Below are 15,015 nucleotides of genomic sequence, written 5' to 3'. Positions count from 1 at the left end.
ATTTTCTCAGGAAATGACCGTAAATTAAGAAACACCGGTGTTAGAAAAACCCCGAATCTGGTGTCGGAACTCTGCGTTAGGGGTTAGACATACTGGACGTGTACATAAATATTACAATTAATATTTTCAAGATCAAGAAGAACGCGCAATAAATGAATACTCATTACACATGGATATGTGAACATAGATATTTGAAACATTTCCCATACGTCTGATTGTTCTGTTTTTATTGGTTTTTTTTCTAAGGAAGATATGCGCCAAGAGTTGAAAATTATATATGATATAACCCTTTTTAGATTCACAATAAGAAAACATACAAATGTACGATTATAAGTTCCAAATATACAAATAAAACTGACTACACTACCTCTAAACTTATTTATCAATTGCCTAGGGGGAGTTTCGTGATCAGTGCATAATTTGATACACCATTAAAGAGCAATAAAGGGAACCAAGATTCTAGCGCGTCATTATACTCGGTTTCAACTTAGATAAAAAAATAACGTTCGAATTTACCGAAATTTAGAATGAGTGTTCATTCCTTAGCTTTCGAAACAGAAAGATATAACCGTCCATTTATTGCAGTGGACCAAAGAATCTGCAAGATTGTTTTTGCAGATCTTGTAAAAAAATTGGTTAAATACATATCGTTTTCTGTGTACTGGGTTTTCAGTTCCTCCTCTGACCACAAAACCTACAAGAAGCCAAGACGTTTTCCAAAAGGGACATACTTTAAATATTTGATTATCCTCGGCAAAAACCTCGTGTACATCTATGACTCCCTGTAAAAATCAAGCACAAATAATCCTCTCTGAATATACATCATTATTTTTACGGACACCGTTCTTTATGTTTCTAAACGCTTTCTACTGTATGTTTATTTGCTGATCAGCCCAAATATCAATATCATTAAAAAGTGTGAATCCGAAATTGTAGGGCAGTAGTCTCACTCTTTCAATGATATTTCCACAAATAAGAAATTGGACTGCAATCAAAATCATTAACAACCTATGCACAACAAAATGTACATAATTATATCCCATCTACATAACCACAAGCATTTCAGTGACAGATAAAATTAGAACTTTCTCTTGTCATTTCATATAGTGGAATACGGCACACAAATAAGAAAGTTGATAACTACTAACAACTAAAATCGCTTACAAACTATGTATTTCATATCGGTGAAAAATCCGATTCCCTAATTGGATAAAAGGTGGTCATGTGTCATTCTTAATTCCACGGTAGAAACTACATCAGTCAAAATCACGAAGAATAACATAAGAGAACCCTTTAATAAAACGCAGTTGAGATTCAGACGTGCATGCGACAAAGTCACATTTATAAGTAAAACAAAAGTCAATGAAATAAACATAACGCTTGTTGATAAACTGGTTAAAAAATCGGGATATTTAGATTGCCCATAGGACAGTAGTATTGACTAAGACAGCAATAATGACCACGCCGCAATATCGTGATATTTAGACTGCCCATCAGACAGTGGTATTGATTAAGACAGCGATAATGACCGATCCGCAAGCTCGTTATCGCTGTCAGTCAACACCACTGTCTTACTGGCTGTATAAATATCAAGATATTGACCTGTTTATCAACAACTATTATATAATTAGAAATCAATCCATCTCGAGACAATTTCGAAGTAACGTAATTCAAAATATACCACCTAGTCATTTAGTGCACAGGAATTGAGGTCATGAGTTATATCCATTACATGACCAAAAAATGTACTAAAATTTGTTTTAAAGATGATTTACATTTTACTATCTATGGCCATACACTAAAAAAACTGCACAGCCATGAGTAGTAAAATGTAAGAAATCGTTAAAACAACATTTTAGTACAAGCTTTTGCCAGGTAATGGATCCAACTCATGACCTCAAGTCCATGTGGTTGAGTGGGTTAGTGGTACAGATTCCTGAAAGAATCTTCATTTTTGAGTGATGTGACCCAAAATGAAAGGAGTTCCGCCATACTCTTTTTTTGCTACTGTGGTCTTCCTGAATAGATTTCTATAAAAAAAGAATATTAACTCAATACCGAGGACATTCATGGTGAACACATACCAGTACGATATATTAATTTAGTAAGTCTTTTAGTTGACAGTTTACATGACCATATCAGTTCAATAACACACACAGAGGCTTGGTAAAACATAATATCATGCATGAGTTTTTTTTATTATTTTATAACAAGAGCATAAATGACATGAGATAGATCTAATTATACAATCTTTATATAAATATAAAATGTATGGATGGAATAAGATGTGAGCCATATGTACAGATGATATAGCACAAGATAAATAGGACCTCTATTTTTTCCTAAAGACATTAATTAAAATGTTTTGTGAAGTTACCTGAGCAACTAAAAATAGGTACAAGATTAAAGGTAGAACAAGTTTTCAGCTGCTTTAGTCAAGGAGACATGAAAAATTTTTCAGGAATATTGCAAAATTTCTTTTACTTAATTGGACTGTGTCAAACAGACTACTAAAACAGTTACTGATATGATAGGCGGCTTTTCTAATTTACAATAGCAGTGCTTCAGATCCTCTGCTGCGCTAGTCTATTTTTAGTAACAATTACACTGACCTTTGACCTCCAACAAAGGGAACTTTTATAATGTTGTGGAAACCAATATTTGGTAGGTTCTATAGCCACTGTTTCCACTAAAGGCAAGGAAAAAATAGAGATCATATTTACCAACATGCTTGACAAATGATTCAGTACTCTCCAAATCATAGGAAAGAATGCACAATTAGTATCAATGTATGTCTATCATTTTTTTTTGTATTTCATTTCAAATGAATCCCTGTAAAAAACACAGTATACACCTCTCCTTTACAGTGAGGGCATAATAAAAACTTTGAACAATAGAAACCAGATTTAGTGAACTTTTTATAGACCAGTAGAAACCTAAGTGCATTCCTTCTGACACATCATCTAACAAACTCTTCAAAACATTCCCTTAAACCTCCTTTCTATCAAAAACTAGAGCTATCAAAAAATTTACACCTTATAAAATAGGTTAGAAAATAATGACACTGAACAAAAATGTCTGAACCCCATGTAATCAATGACACCAAACAACAAAGTCTGAAGTCAATGTCATCAATGACACCAAACAACAATCACTTTAACCAGTAAGAAAAAAGAAGTAAATAATGAATTTTTCAACTTCAAGTAAAAATGAAATGAAAGCAAGTCAAAATTGTTTTTGGTTAAAAAATGGATTGTCTCCCATCAGTACCTTTACTTCATTTCTATGACAATAATGTGTCAAACCAAAAATGTACTGTTTCAGTTATTTAAATTGAACATGCAACATATTTTCCTTTGTATAAATATTCCTTTTTCTCTCATGCAACATTCACTGTAAAATCAGATATCATTGATTAATGTTTTTAACAATTCATCATTGACTGCATCATATTTTTTGCTCATGTGTAGTTGTTTAAATGCCAATTCTGTCATTAGAATGGAAATAACTATGGAGATGATTTTTTTTAAAAGATTTGTTAATGTCATGCAAAAACCTTGTAACTATTTTAAGTTCAAGAAAGAGTGTACCTACATTATCTCCCCTTCTTAATCAAAATAGTCATTTTATAACAAAAAAAAGTTATTAGTTGAACCTAATCTATCTACAAATAAATATCTCAGTCAAAATACTTATTTTGACAGTTATTTAATATAACTACATGTGCATATAATCAAGAAAGGAAGGGAGATAACTCATGTGAAAAATATTCTTAAATATTTAATTAGAAAAGAATTGTTACATTATCTCTCTTTTCAGAAAAAAAAAATGACAAGAAACATAGCTTACAAGATCAATCCAAAAAGTTAATCTCAAATTAAAAATGGCAAGACAAATTGTGTAACCAAGAGTATAAATAACAAAAATAAGCACTAACAGTAAGCCTGAAGATAGGAAACTATTCCTGATACAAATATACAAATCTCAGTTGTGTTTCAATGGAAATGAAATTGATGATATCTAGAAGGCTCTATTGAACATTTTGTACACATACTGACTTGAAATTGTTATAATTCTAGTACTTCATGTGATATGCCAAATAAAATCTAAAATTGATCCATAGTAACTCATATTAATGATCAGTTTACATTCATCAATGAAATTCAGTGTAGTCCAGAATTAAACACTAACAGTGGTCCAGTAGTCCTGTGCCTACCTTATTTGAGGGAAGACAACCTTGTAATTTAAAAATTGGTAGTCCTTTTGGCATTCTAAATTAATTCTTAAAATTTTATTAGTCCTAAGGAGAGGACCTCAAAACAATTTTGAGGAACACTAAATTCATCTATCAAACAGTCCCGTGGGCTACCTAGCGAGGGTTTCTAACGCTCAAATTAACAGACAAGTATAATTTACAATCCAAGTATTATATCTCTCACAAACTTCAGTTACAAATTATAAAAATGATCAATCTATTTAAAGTATGTAAACTATACCCTGTGGTCAATGTGGGCCATTTAAGAAAAAATACAATTTATAAATATAATATCTGTATGAATTATCAATTATTGTACATGACTTATTGCTTCCAACAAAAAATTAATTAAAATCAATACAACTAAAAAATACAAAGACATGTACTCCAGAAATAAATAGATTGCACACAACTCAATTTCAGGAAAAAAAATGTTCAGCTGAATCATATTACCCATAAATTTGAAGATTTACATGTGTCTCTAGGCTCTAGGATTAATAAGCATTAATTTTACAAAAACTTCCGTTGCATAATTCTCAGATCTGAATTTGATAGGCTCCTTGTAAACTGATATTTCCTGTAAACATCTTACAGTAAAAACTTTTCTTACAGCCATGTGACATTATCTTTCCAATTTATCAGTAGACCTAAACTAAGTTATTTAATAAAATAAAATCATCACATTCTCAACATAGGGAATAAAATATAAACTGTAAAATTTTAGAACATTTAACCCAAAAAAATCAAGTAAATCAAATGTGACCTCAATATGAAATACAATGGCATTAAAAGGCTTCTTTCCTATTTAAAAAAATGCTTAGGAACATTCATTTAAATATTATATTTGTTGCAGAAAATGGTTTGACTAGAAAAACAAGGCAAAAAAAAAACAAAAAAAAAAAAACAGCTCAGCTTAAGAGTGCAAACTTGATGCACGTGATTAAGTATTAGAAAAAAACCTCCCTAATAGATCATCTCTCAATGATCACCTCCCAATGATTACTTTTCAATGGTCACCTCCCAATGATCACCATGTTTTGTTTGTGTTACTTTTCACACAAAAGAAAAAATCTAGAACAGATGTACTATAATACATAATGAAATGGTCAGGATTCACAATGTAAAACTCTCTGTTAGTGACAAATCCTCGCAGTCATATCTTTCTGTAAATATAAAGGGAATTTCCAATCAAAATTTTAATCCACTCAAAAAAGATAAAAGCTTTCCTTCAGTGACACATCTTCTCTGTCATCTCACGCTAAGAAAAAAATAACACATGAAATTAATATCTGTTAACTCAATTCTAGAGCTCATGTGTATAACCCATCATGCCATGCTATCAAGCTAGAGGTCAAAGGTTATTCTGCAGTCAGCTGGCACCTAAATAAATGAAGGTAGAATGGTGGTTAGATACATATCGTGCTGACTATAACTTAGGCAGAGATGTGATTCATGATTATATTACTTCATCTGCATTAAGCAGGAAAGACAGAAAGTACAAAAGACTTTATAATACATGTACAGTAATTGGTCTTCATTATAGAAACTGTAAAAACTGTGAACAATAAATTGATACCCCCACTCCCTCATGACCTTCGTACCTTCCAATTTATTTGAATCAAAATTTACAAAGGAGCGCAATGTGAATATTTAATACAGATTTCACTTAGTGATGTAGAAGAGACGAGATAATGACAAAGTCCATGTTTTGCTAAAGTGGCCTCAAAAACATAAGGATCAAAATCTAACATAAAAGGTGCACAATGGGAATATGCAATATAGATTCCATGGAAGTTTCATTCAATCAGTTGCGAAAGAGGAGTAAGCGATTAAAAATGGGTACACCTATGTGTAAGACACACCTATCACTAAATACCACCACTTTACAAGCAGAAGGTATAAAAAAACAGAAATTTGCTACAAAGACCACAGTTCTAAGATAAGAAAAAGCAAAGCAAATGGGCATGCTAACCCATAATGTGTGATAGCAAGGGCCCTGTAAGGCCTCAACATATGATTAGCAGTCAGAAAGCACATTTCTTTTTTTTTAGAAATTAAATTAGTCAATGTATACTTTGTATTATATAGACTTCTATATGTTTAAGTGCAAATACATACTAAAGTTTGTGTTCCACTGTTATAGTTAGCTAGATATTATAAAATGAAGTTGGTTTTTGTGCCAACTGTATAGAAATTCTTGTAAAAATTTTGTTCAGACTGATCATAACCCACACGTCAAGCTTTATAAACAACAAATTTGTCCTCAAGGTCAAAGTTTCAGGTCAAGGGTCACCAAACTTGGTACCCAATACATCATCTTGAGTCTTTTAACCTCATTCAAAACACAAAAGGTTGCACCCGGGAATGATTTGCTGAATTAAATAAAACAGCTTAATAAAAAGTCAAACCCTTAACAGATGAGCAAATATTGACCATTCAAGCATGATACAGTTTTAAGTTGTAATTAAATGTTTGACACAGTATAAGATTATTGCCAGATTCAATGTGGCTCATTTTTGGCCAATACTTCCTAAATGGCTGAAGTCATAACCCCTTTACATCAAACCTAGCCTTCCAGATTTAATATGGTATCCTGTGGTGAAATTTCCAAGCCATTCATACACTTTTACTCAAGTTACTACTGTCTAGACATCAGGTAAATAATGACCCCTTTTTACCCCAATTTCCAACACAGTTCGTCATAAGTTCCTAATATCAAATCCTGCCTTGGTTAAGTGGTATGCTTCTTGTGTTACAATTTTGTAGAGTTCAAGTTACGAGTTCCTAATATCAAATCTTGCCTTCATTAAGTGGTATGCTTCTTGTGTTACAATTTGTAGAGATATATACACTGAAACAAGGTACTGTCTGTTGTCTATGGTCTATGATCTATGGTCTGTGGACGATGACACCGACACAAGAATTTAGTAACCAGGATTTAGTAACCAGGATGTAAAATAAAATCTTGTTATATAAGGAGTTTAAATATACTAACAGTGGATGTAACAAATATTCTGATTCAGTTTAATGAAGTTATAATTTTTAAATTTTTATGCTTTTAAATATTAGTTTTTTATTGTACAGCACATTTACCCTTAACAAAATCATAACAATGAATGCTAATAATAATTCCTGTTGACATGGTGATTTGTGTAATCAGATTTGTTTCATAAATTTATGCTTCAAAGCTCTTTAGACCAAAAACTATAAACTATAGTGTATCATTGTTTAGATGACCATTTATAACATTATTTAACCCCTTGCTATCACTCGGAGTGAAATATAAATATAAATGACCAGCCCATTATAAAACAATGATAAAACAGAATTTCTTTGATTTATTTCTTAAATTTCCTATCCCAAATGATATTTTGTCCCAGAAAAATTTCATAATAATAATAATGTTGGTTATAAGATTACTTCAAAAAAAAAAAATAAATCTAAAGCTTTCAGAACCTGATTAGTGTGGGCCATTTTCTTTCAGCAACACGTTTCCAGTAAATTGAAAATAGTATTTGTAATATTTTCTTAAACACCTTTACAAAATGAACTATGGTTAGGCAGTTGCAGCCTACCCAGTGGTGTGAGGGTTCCGTCCTTTATTGGAGACCCATAGGTGGCCTTTAGCTGACATTTTTTATCCCAGTTGGGTAGTTGTCTTTTTGACTCTTTCCACTTGTTATTTTTGGTGAGACTTGGTAAGTTTGAACCTTCCATTGGTAGTACTGTACACATAGTCCCCTTACATATAAATCTAACTACTTACTGGAAAAGTCATGCCCTGCTGTTTGTAGTAAATGTAATTGGGCTGTCAACAATATTTTCCCTGATGTTGATCAGCCAAATAACTCTAACCATAGTAACAGTCTTACTAACTCAGGCATATAAAAAAATATCTGTTTCTGATAACATGCTCTGAAGGACTAGTTTCAGTATGTAGGCAAAACTTTATTTTTTAAAATGTTTTGACTGGATCATGTTGTAGACACTTTCAGGCTTTAATAATGCTTGTCAAAAATGACCAAAACCTTTAAGGTGAACACACAAAATTAGAGTTGGTAGTTTAGTGGAAACACAAGTATTTTTTAGGCCACACTGTAACCATGATAACAATCTGATACTTACTAATGGTTCCAATTCTTTCTTATCTACCAAGTTATATTCCACCACGAAGTAATAAAAATGTTTATAACAGGTGTTTACATGGGCTTCCTGTACCAAAAAAAAATCAACACTTCAATACAATACAAATCTCTAACATGAAGTTGCACATGTCATGTGTTGTCATGCTAGGTAAACCCCAACTCATATAGAAGTTGATATTGGACAGCAACCAAATTGTGTCCAACATATGCCAGATTTATATAAAGCCTAACACCAAACTTGAAATAAATCCATCCATTGTGATTTTTGTGACAAAAATTTTCTGTATCATTCAATGCTTCACGGGATGCAGCTTGATACAACAACAGAGGTTAATCCCTGGACATTTAGGGCAAGAATGAACACCCAACTAGGTACTCAAACTTGATACAGCATTGGGTTTTGATAGCAATTAGATATTTAGCACAACATAAGAATTTGACCTTTTTTTTATTCCTAAATGATTCTTGTCACATCTTCCAAAATCAATCCAAACCTTTCTTTTGGGTATGGTACTTTGTGGTAGAATTTCTAAGAGATTCATTCCCTTTCACTCACTTACCATCCAGAAATCATGGAAGTTCTTGTTTCTGGCCCCTACTCCTTAATTGGCCCAAGTCACAACCCCAAAAATCATTCCTTTCCAAGTATAGCACAATTTAAAAGAGATCCATTCCATAAATTCTATGAAAAATGTCCCTTTTATCCCCTCTTTCCAAAACGTTAAGACCATAACCCTTGAAACCAATACAAATCCTTTTTTACTGGTTTGGAACCTTTTTATAAATTTTAATAAAGATTAGCTATCCAATATAAATGCTATCCAATGAAAAAACCAAGTGTCTACAGATGGCAACAGCATCATACCATCATACAACTGCAAATTTTTGGCAGTAGTATAAAAATTGAAAATTCCCACAAAACAGGAGGTTGATAATGGACAGCAACTGAAATGCCCCATCTATATCAAGCCACACACCAATCTTTAAATAAATCCATCCCTTGAGACCCAAGACAACTGCAATGAAAATTGGAAAGACGAGATAATAATTTAAAATGCAGTCATGCATATTTTGAGTTACAAAACTGCTTAGATATGTGTATCAAATAACTGGAAATACACCTCCTGTAGGAATACTTCTGAAGTCAAATGTAGGTTCACAATTCACCACTATAAATACATGTAAGCAATTGTATAAATGCACCACAGTCTGAGTGCAAAACTATATCTAGTTCAACCATAATAAGGCCACCAGCTTATCATTTGATGTGTATATAGTACACATGTACAAGTAACAATTTACTTACAGCACCTAAGGCCACCAGCTTATCATGTAATGTGTATACACATGTAAAAGTAACAATTTACTTACAGCACCTAAGGCCATCAACTTATCAAAGTAGTGTGCATACACATGTACAAGTAACAATTTACTTACAGCACCAAAGGCCATCAACTTATTAAAGTAGTGTGCATACACATGTACAAGTAACAATTTACTTACAGCACCTAAGGCCACCAGCTTATCAAAGTGATGTATATACACATGTACAAATACTCTGTATAGTCTTGTCAGTAATTTCTTCACCACTTGTAGGTAATTCTTGGGGAATGGTACACCTAAAACACATGTTCAACATCACTGAAATTGATTTTTTTTTTTTGTGGCTGTATAAAAATAGCTTATACATAATACAATGTTTAAATCATAATGCACCAATGACTGTCATTATATATAACTGAACACAGTATCAGTGTTTTATTAATATAGTGAAACTTCTCCAAACCGGACCCTCAGAAAACTGGTCTTTCCTTAAAGCCGGTCGTTTTCAAAGTCCCCGCCGTTATACCTTAAAACCTGTGTGTTTTGTCTTCAATAGACCGGCCACACCCTAAAACCATACATCTGCCTGTTTTTCACAGTTTTAGTTACATATTTCAAATAAAAACAACCTCACAAATCCCACCGCTCGGTTATTGTTCACCTGTAATAAATGTGTCAACAAAACTGTAAATAACTACGCAATATTACGTAATAATAATTCATTCACTGACCGATTTGCATTTCATCAGTGGACAGATGATAATTGAAGGGGACAGTAGTTTAAACAACAAATTTAATTCAGTCAATACATTTTGTCACTGGTTGATGTAAATCGTTGTGTACATACGTCAGGCAACTGGGGTCATTTAATGGTATGATCTTTACAATCTTTTAACTGTCAATTAATGTGACCTGTACAAAACAACATAGGGGTGAAATTATTAGACTTTGTTGATAGGCAATTTATGAAAACAATACAAATAATTAATTACCATCAATAGCCCTTTGATCTTTAATACACATTCTTTCAAAACCGTGAACATTATTTTGTTGGCCGTTTGTAAAATCTAATCATTTACAAATGATGCAAGCTTTAAAATGTAATAAAAGGCCAAAAAATTTGAATCGGCATTAAACATGTCTCAACCAACAAACTGACAAGGTGTAGAGTTATAGAACACATAAATGGAACAGCTCTTAGAATGCATTGCTACTTTTCACAAAACCAGCCATTTTTCTTGTCCCAGTGGTGGCCGGTTTGGAGAAGTTTCACTGTAGCTAAAAAACACGAAAATTTACGATTATATTTTCCAATACATCAAGTTATTAGATAGATCAATCAAACATACTGTTCCTTATCATGATTTCTACTTCATATAGGAAAAAATGGTAATTTGTTTTTGATAGTGACTTTATTGGGGTTTATATCAGGTGCAAGGGCAATGAAGTCATTATCTAAAACAAAATGTCATTTATTCCTTTCATCTGTAATTTCCAAAAAAGAAAATGATGCTCATTATCTGTAATATGCTAAAGATATTACATAAAAGCATCAATTAAATGGGGACTATTTTATCAGATGACCACTGATCGTCATGATTTGTGATATGGTCCAGTCAAAATTTAGCATGTGCATCAGTTGATGAAGCGATGTAACAGGGAGGTTGGTATTCCACAAAACAAACTTGTTAACATCTGTTGCGCATTAATATCAGGATTATTTGAAGGATTATATAAATTATACAATGGTGAGTTTTGATTTTGCCAATTGTCTTTAAAATAAACGCACTCCTGTGAAGTAAAAATTGCTCAAAGTCCAAAGAACAATAAACATTGTCAGTTATCTGGTTACCATCCATGTGCCATGTTTTATTTTAAAATAGTACTTTGCAGTAACTAGTTTACAAGACAAGGTAAACATCACCTACATACATAACTCATAAGAGCATCATGGTTTTTCCACATTACATTATCATTCTTCAGCCAAGAGCAGACGATTTACATATACATGTAAGAATGCAGCAAATCTTCATTGTGGTTAAAGAAAAGTATACCATATTGATTTATTATACCATTTCAGGATAAATATTAAAGAGATTTGTGATATTATTGTACATGTACTGTATTTTCTTTTGTATTTGTTTACATAATATTGTTTTCAGTAAAGGTTGCAAGTACAAATTTGCTGGTTGTTGCAACGTCAGAGTAAAACGCAATTTCATTGGCCTCCCCAAAATGGGGATCTCTACATGGGTAATTGGTGCATGCTTATTGCAAACTGACCTGACAATTTCTTGTATCAAGTCAGTTTGCCGACCCAAACATTATCAGCAAATACACATTAAAGGAATTTTGCTTCAATTACCGATAAATCAAATGACATAACCTACCAACTTTGACAGGGAAAATATTTTCATCATTTATCTGTGATTCAACCCAGTCCATTAGAAGAGAGATGTATTTAGGTGCTGGTAATGCTGTTGGCCTTTTATATTTAACACTGTCTGCATCACACCACTGGTATTCATATCTATCAAAAATAATTAATACTTAACTATTCTTAAAGAAGTTACAAGGGCCATTTGTGGAAGAACTTAGCAGGTTGTCACAGTAGGACTATTCATACATAAAAAAATAGATGTGGTATGGTTGCCAATGAGACAGTCATCCACCAAGATGTAAGTCATTTCCAATATACATGTATGCAACTACTATAATATGCTGTAGATTGCACATTACAGTTTGAAATGCATCAAAAACAACCTAATGTTCAACTGGATGACTTCATTTTTAAGTTTCTAATATTTTTAACACCTTCTTGCACTTGCAATTTTTGTACTTCTTATTCACATATGATTTGCAAAAATATGTAGTTATATGCCACTAAATGCTGCAGATCCTCACCATGTTCACCACTATAGCGTCATAGTTCTAGCTTCATAGGAGATAAAAATCTACCTCTTAACATTGATACAAATGTGTTCTACATGTGTTTTGTGCTTGTACAAGAACAGGAACTTTACATGAAATGATTGGTTAGCTTTGAACATTACCCAGTTTCCAATTCCGACACTGAAGCTTTTTTACAAGACTATACACGTCATATACATTAGCACACCCCAATATTTATGAATTTTCATTGCCAGCTGCTTAATCAGGTTCATAATCTGGTTCATTGGTCAATATCATAAGCGACCCAAAGATCGCTACACCGCACCTTTTTTTTTTAAACATATCATACACATCTTCTATTAGAACAGGAAGTTTACATTAAAAGAAAATGATAGATTAGCATTGAATTTATGTAATATTACCCAGTTTCCAATTCAAAAACAGGCGTTTGTTACAATTGATTATATGAAGGTCATATATATTATCAGGACACCAATATCTATATATAGCCATTCGGGTCATAACAATTACGAAAGTTAGCAATATAAATATCAAGAGAACCATGATTTTAGCGAAAGTCAGTTGATTTTAGAGCATATCGCATTTGTACAATTTCTGATGTTGAAAGTATGCCAAAATCAGTGACAGTGAATATTTGACGATTAGTGATTTTGAAGACTTGTGATTAAATCAACACAATGATTGAACATTCAAACTCCTTATTTCTACAACTGCTTGGACCAAAAGTGAAACTACTGCAACCTTGACATTGCTAGATAAATGCTTAAGTAACATTCTGTGTAAGAATCAGGCAATGGATGGATCACTATTATTCTTAACTTGGTCTTTTTAAACTAAAATATTTCCAATATATCTAATCATGAAGCATCTGTGACATAGATTTTGTTTTACTGCTTATAGGGGAAAAGTGTGGGAAAACTTTCCAACTTTTTTTCCATAGTGTATTTCTACAAAATTTGGCCTATGAATACCTTAAAAAGGCAAACTTTACGAACACTTTAATGGTTATTTCTGGAGGTTATGAGGTATAAATACTTGGATAAAGTATGTGCAACAACTTACAAACATTTTGCCAGATTCTTAGACAGAGAAGAACTTAATTGTGATAACACTATGAACACAAATTTTCCTATGCTTTCTATTGTCTGTCTAGCGATGTCAAGGTCTCAGTAGTTTCACTTTCGGTCCAAAGGATTGTAGAAATATGGAGTTTGAATGTTCAAATCAGTGTTGATTTAATTAGAAATTTTTTATGATGATACCTATGTTTATTTATTAGATTCATCAATTATTAAGTGATTACTGAGCAGTAAATAGTAATATATTTGATTTTATTTGAAAAAAAATTTAGTTTAAGTAAGGCATACCCAAATCTGGGATCACCCTTTTTGTGGTTATATTCATATGTACTAGTGGGCTGTATATTTGATACTGGGAGCAAGCCTCTTTGCTCAGACAAGCTTGTAAGGTCTAATCTGGCTATAAACAAATGAACTTTTCTCTCTCAACTTCCCTCCTATTCCACGAAATACAGGTTCAAATAGTACTAACTTACTTGGGTCCCTTTGACATGGTGAACTTACTTAGGTTCCTGTGACACAGTGAACTTAGGTCCACTTGACACAGTGAGCATACTGTCACTTTGACATGGTGAACTTACTTAGGTCCCCCTGACATGGTAGGACAGGTTTCCTCTGTACAATATTCACATATTGTTCCATATAATAAATTGATTCTGTTGAAGAAATCTACCACTGAAAATGAACAATAAAGCGTGTCATTAAGGTATGAATTAAAAATTTACTGTGGAACAAAGCAACAAAAGTTATAACAGCCTATGTCAACTGAAAACTCCATTTTCTGCTGCTTGATTTAAAAAAAAAATATTTACATGTTCTGATTAAATACCTTTTTCATATGAACTATTGATAAATTATTGTTTTACTTCCAGTCCTCGAAGATGCTTAGTATGTTCAAAATAAATATATATACAGTCAAACCTGTCATAGCAACCACCCGTATTCAGCTATAACCTGTCTTAGCAACCACCCCTATTCAGCTATAGCCTGTCTTAGCAACCACCCGAATTCAGCTATAATCTGTCTTAGCAACCAAACGTATTCAGCTATAACCAAAGTAACCACCCGTATTCAGCTATAACCAAAGCAACCACCTGTATTCAGCTATAACCTTAGCAACCACTAACATTCAGCTATAACCTTAGCAACCACTCACATTCAGCTATAACCTTAGCAACCACTACCATTCACATTCAGCTATAACCTTAGCAACCACTACCATTCAGCTACAACTTATCTACAAGATGCCCCAACCTTGACCATTCTATGTAAAAATAATCTGTGACTAGAGACCACGTGT

The 15,015-nt window shown here is 32.6% G+C and overlaps 1 protein-coding gene across 6 annotated transcripts in view; it reads right to left on the bottom strand.

Moving 5' to 3' along the window:
- LOC148609011 (MOB kinase activator 3B-like) overlaps nt 1–15,015 on the bottom strand; it is a 42,561-nt gene that overhangs the window by 22,193 nt on the left and 5,353 nt on the right. For 2 of the 6 annotated variants that reach the window (XM_088541005.1, XM_088541007.1), the window contains exons 3-7: nt 14,297–14,390; nt 12,114–12,253; nt 9,904–10,019; nt 8,381–8,467; nt 1,165–5,513 (exon numbers count right to left, since the gene is read on the bottom strand). In XM_088541005.1, coding sequence (XP_088397131.1) covers nt 5,484–5,513; nt 8,381–8,467; nt 9,904–10,019; nt 12,114–12,253; nt 14,297–14,390 — 467 coding nt within the window. In that variant the 3' untranslated portion in view covers nt 1,165–5,483. The other 4 variants (XM_088541006.1, XM_088541008.1, XM_088541004.1 and 1 more) reach the window with 3 other exon arrangements.

This window comes from Perna viridis, chromosome 8 (assembly GCF_037379345.1).
Source record: "Perna viridis isolate PV_CMFRI_1.1 ecotype Kerala chromosome 8, ASM3737934v1, whole genome shotgun sequence".
Lineage (NCBI taxonomy): Eukaryota > Metazoa > Mollusca > Bivalvia > Mytilida > Mytilidae > Perna > Perna viridis.
Note: the sequence above shows the minus strand (reverse complement) of the source record. Positions and strands in the feature narration are given on the sequence as shown.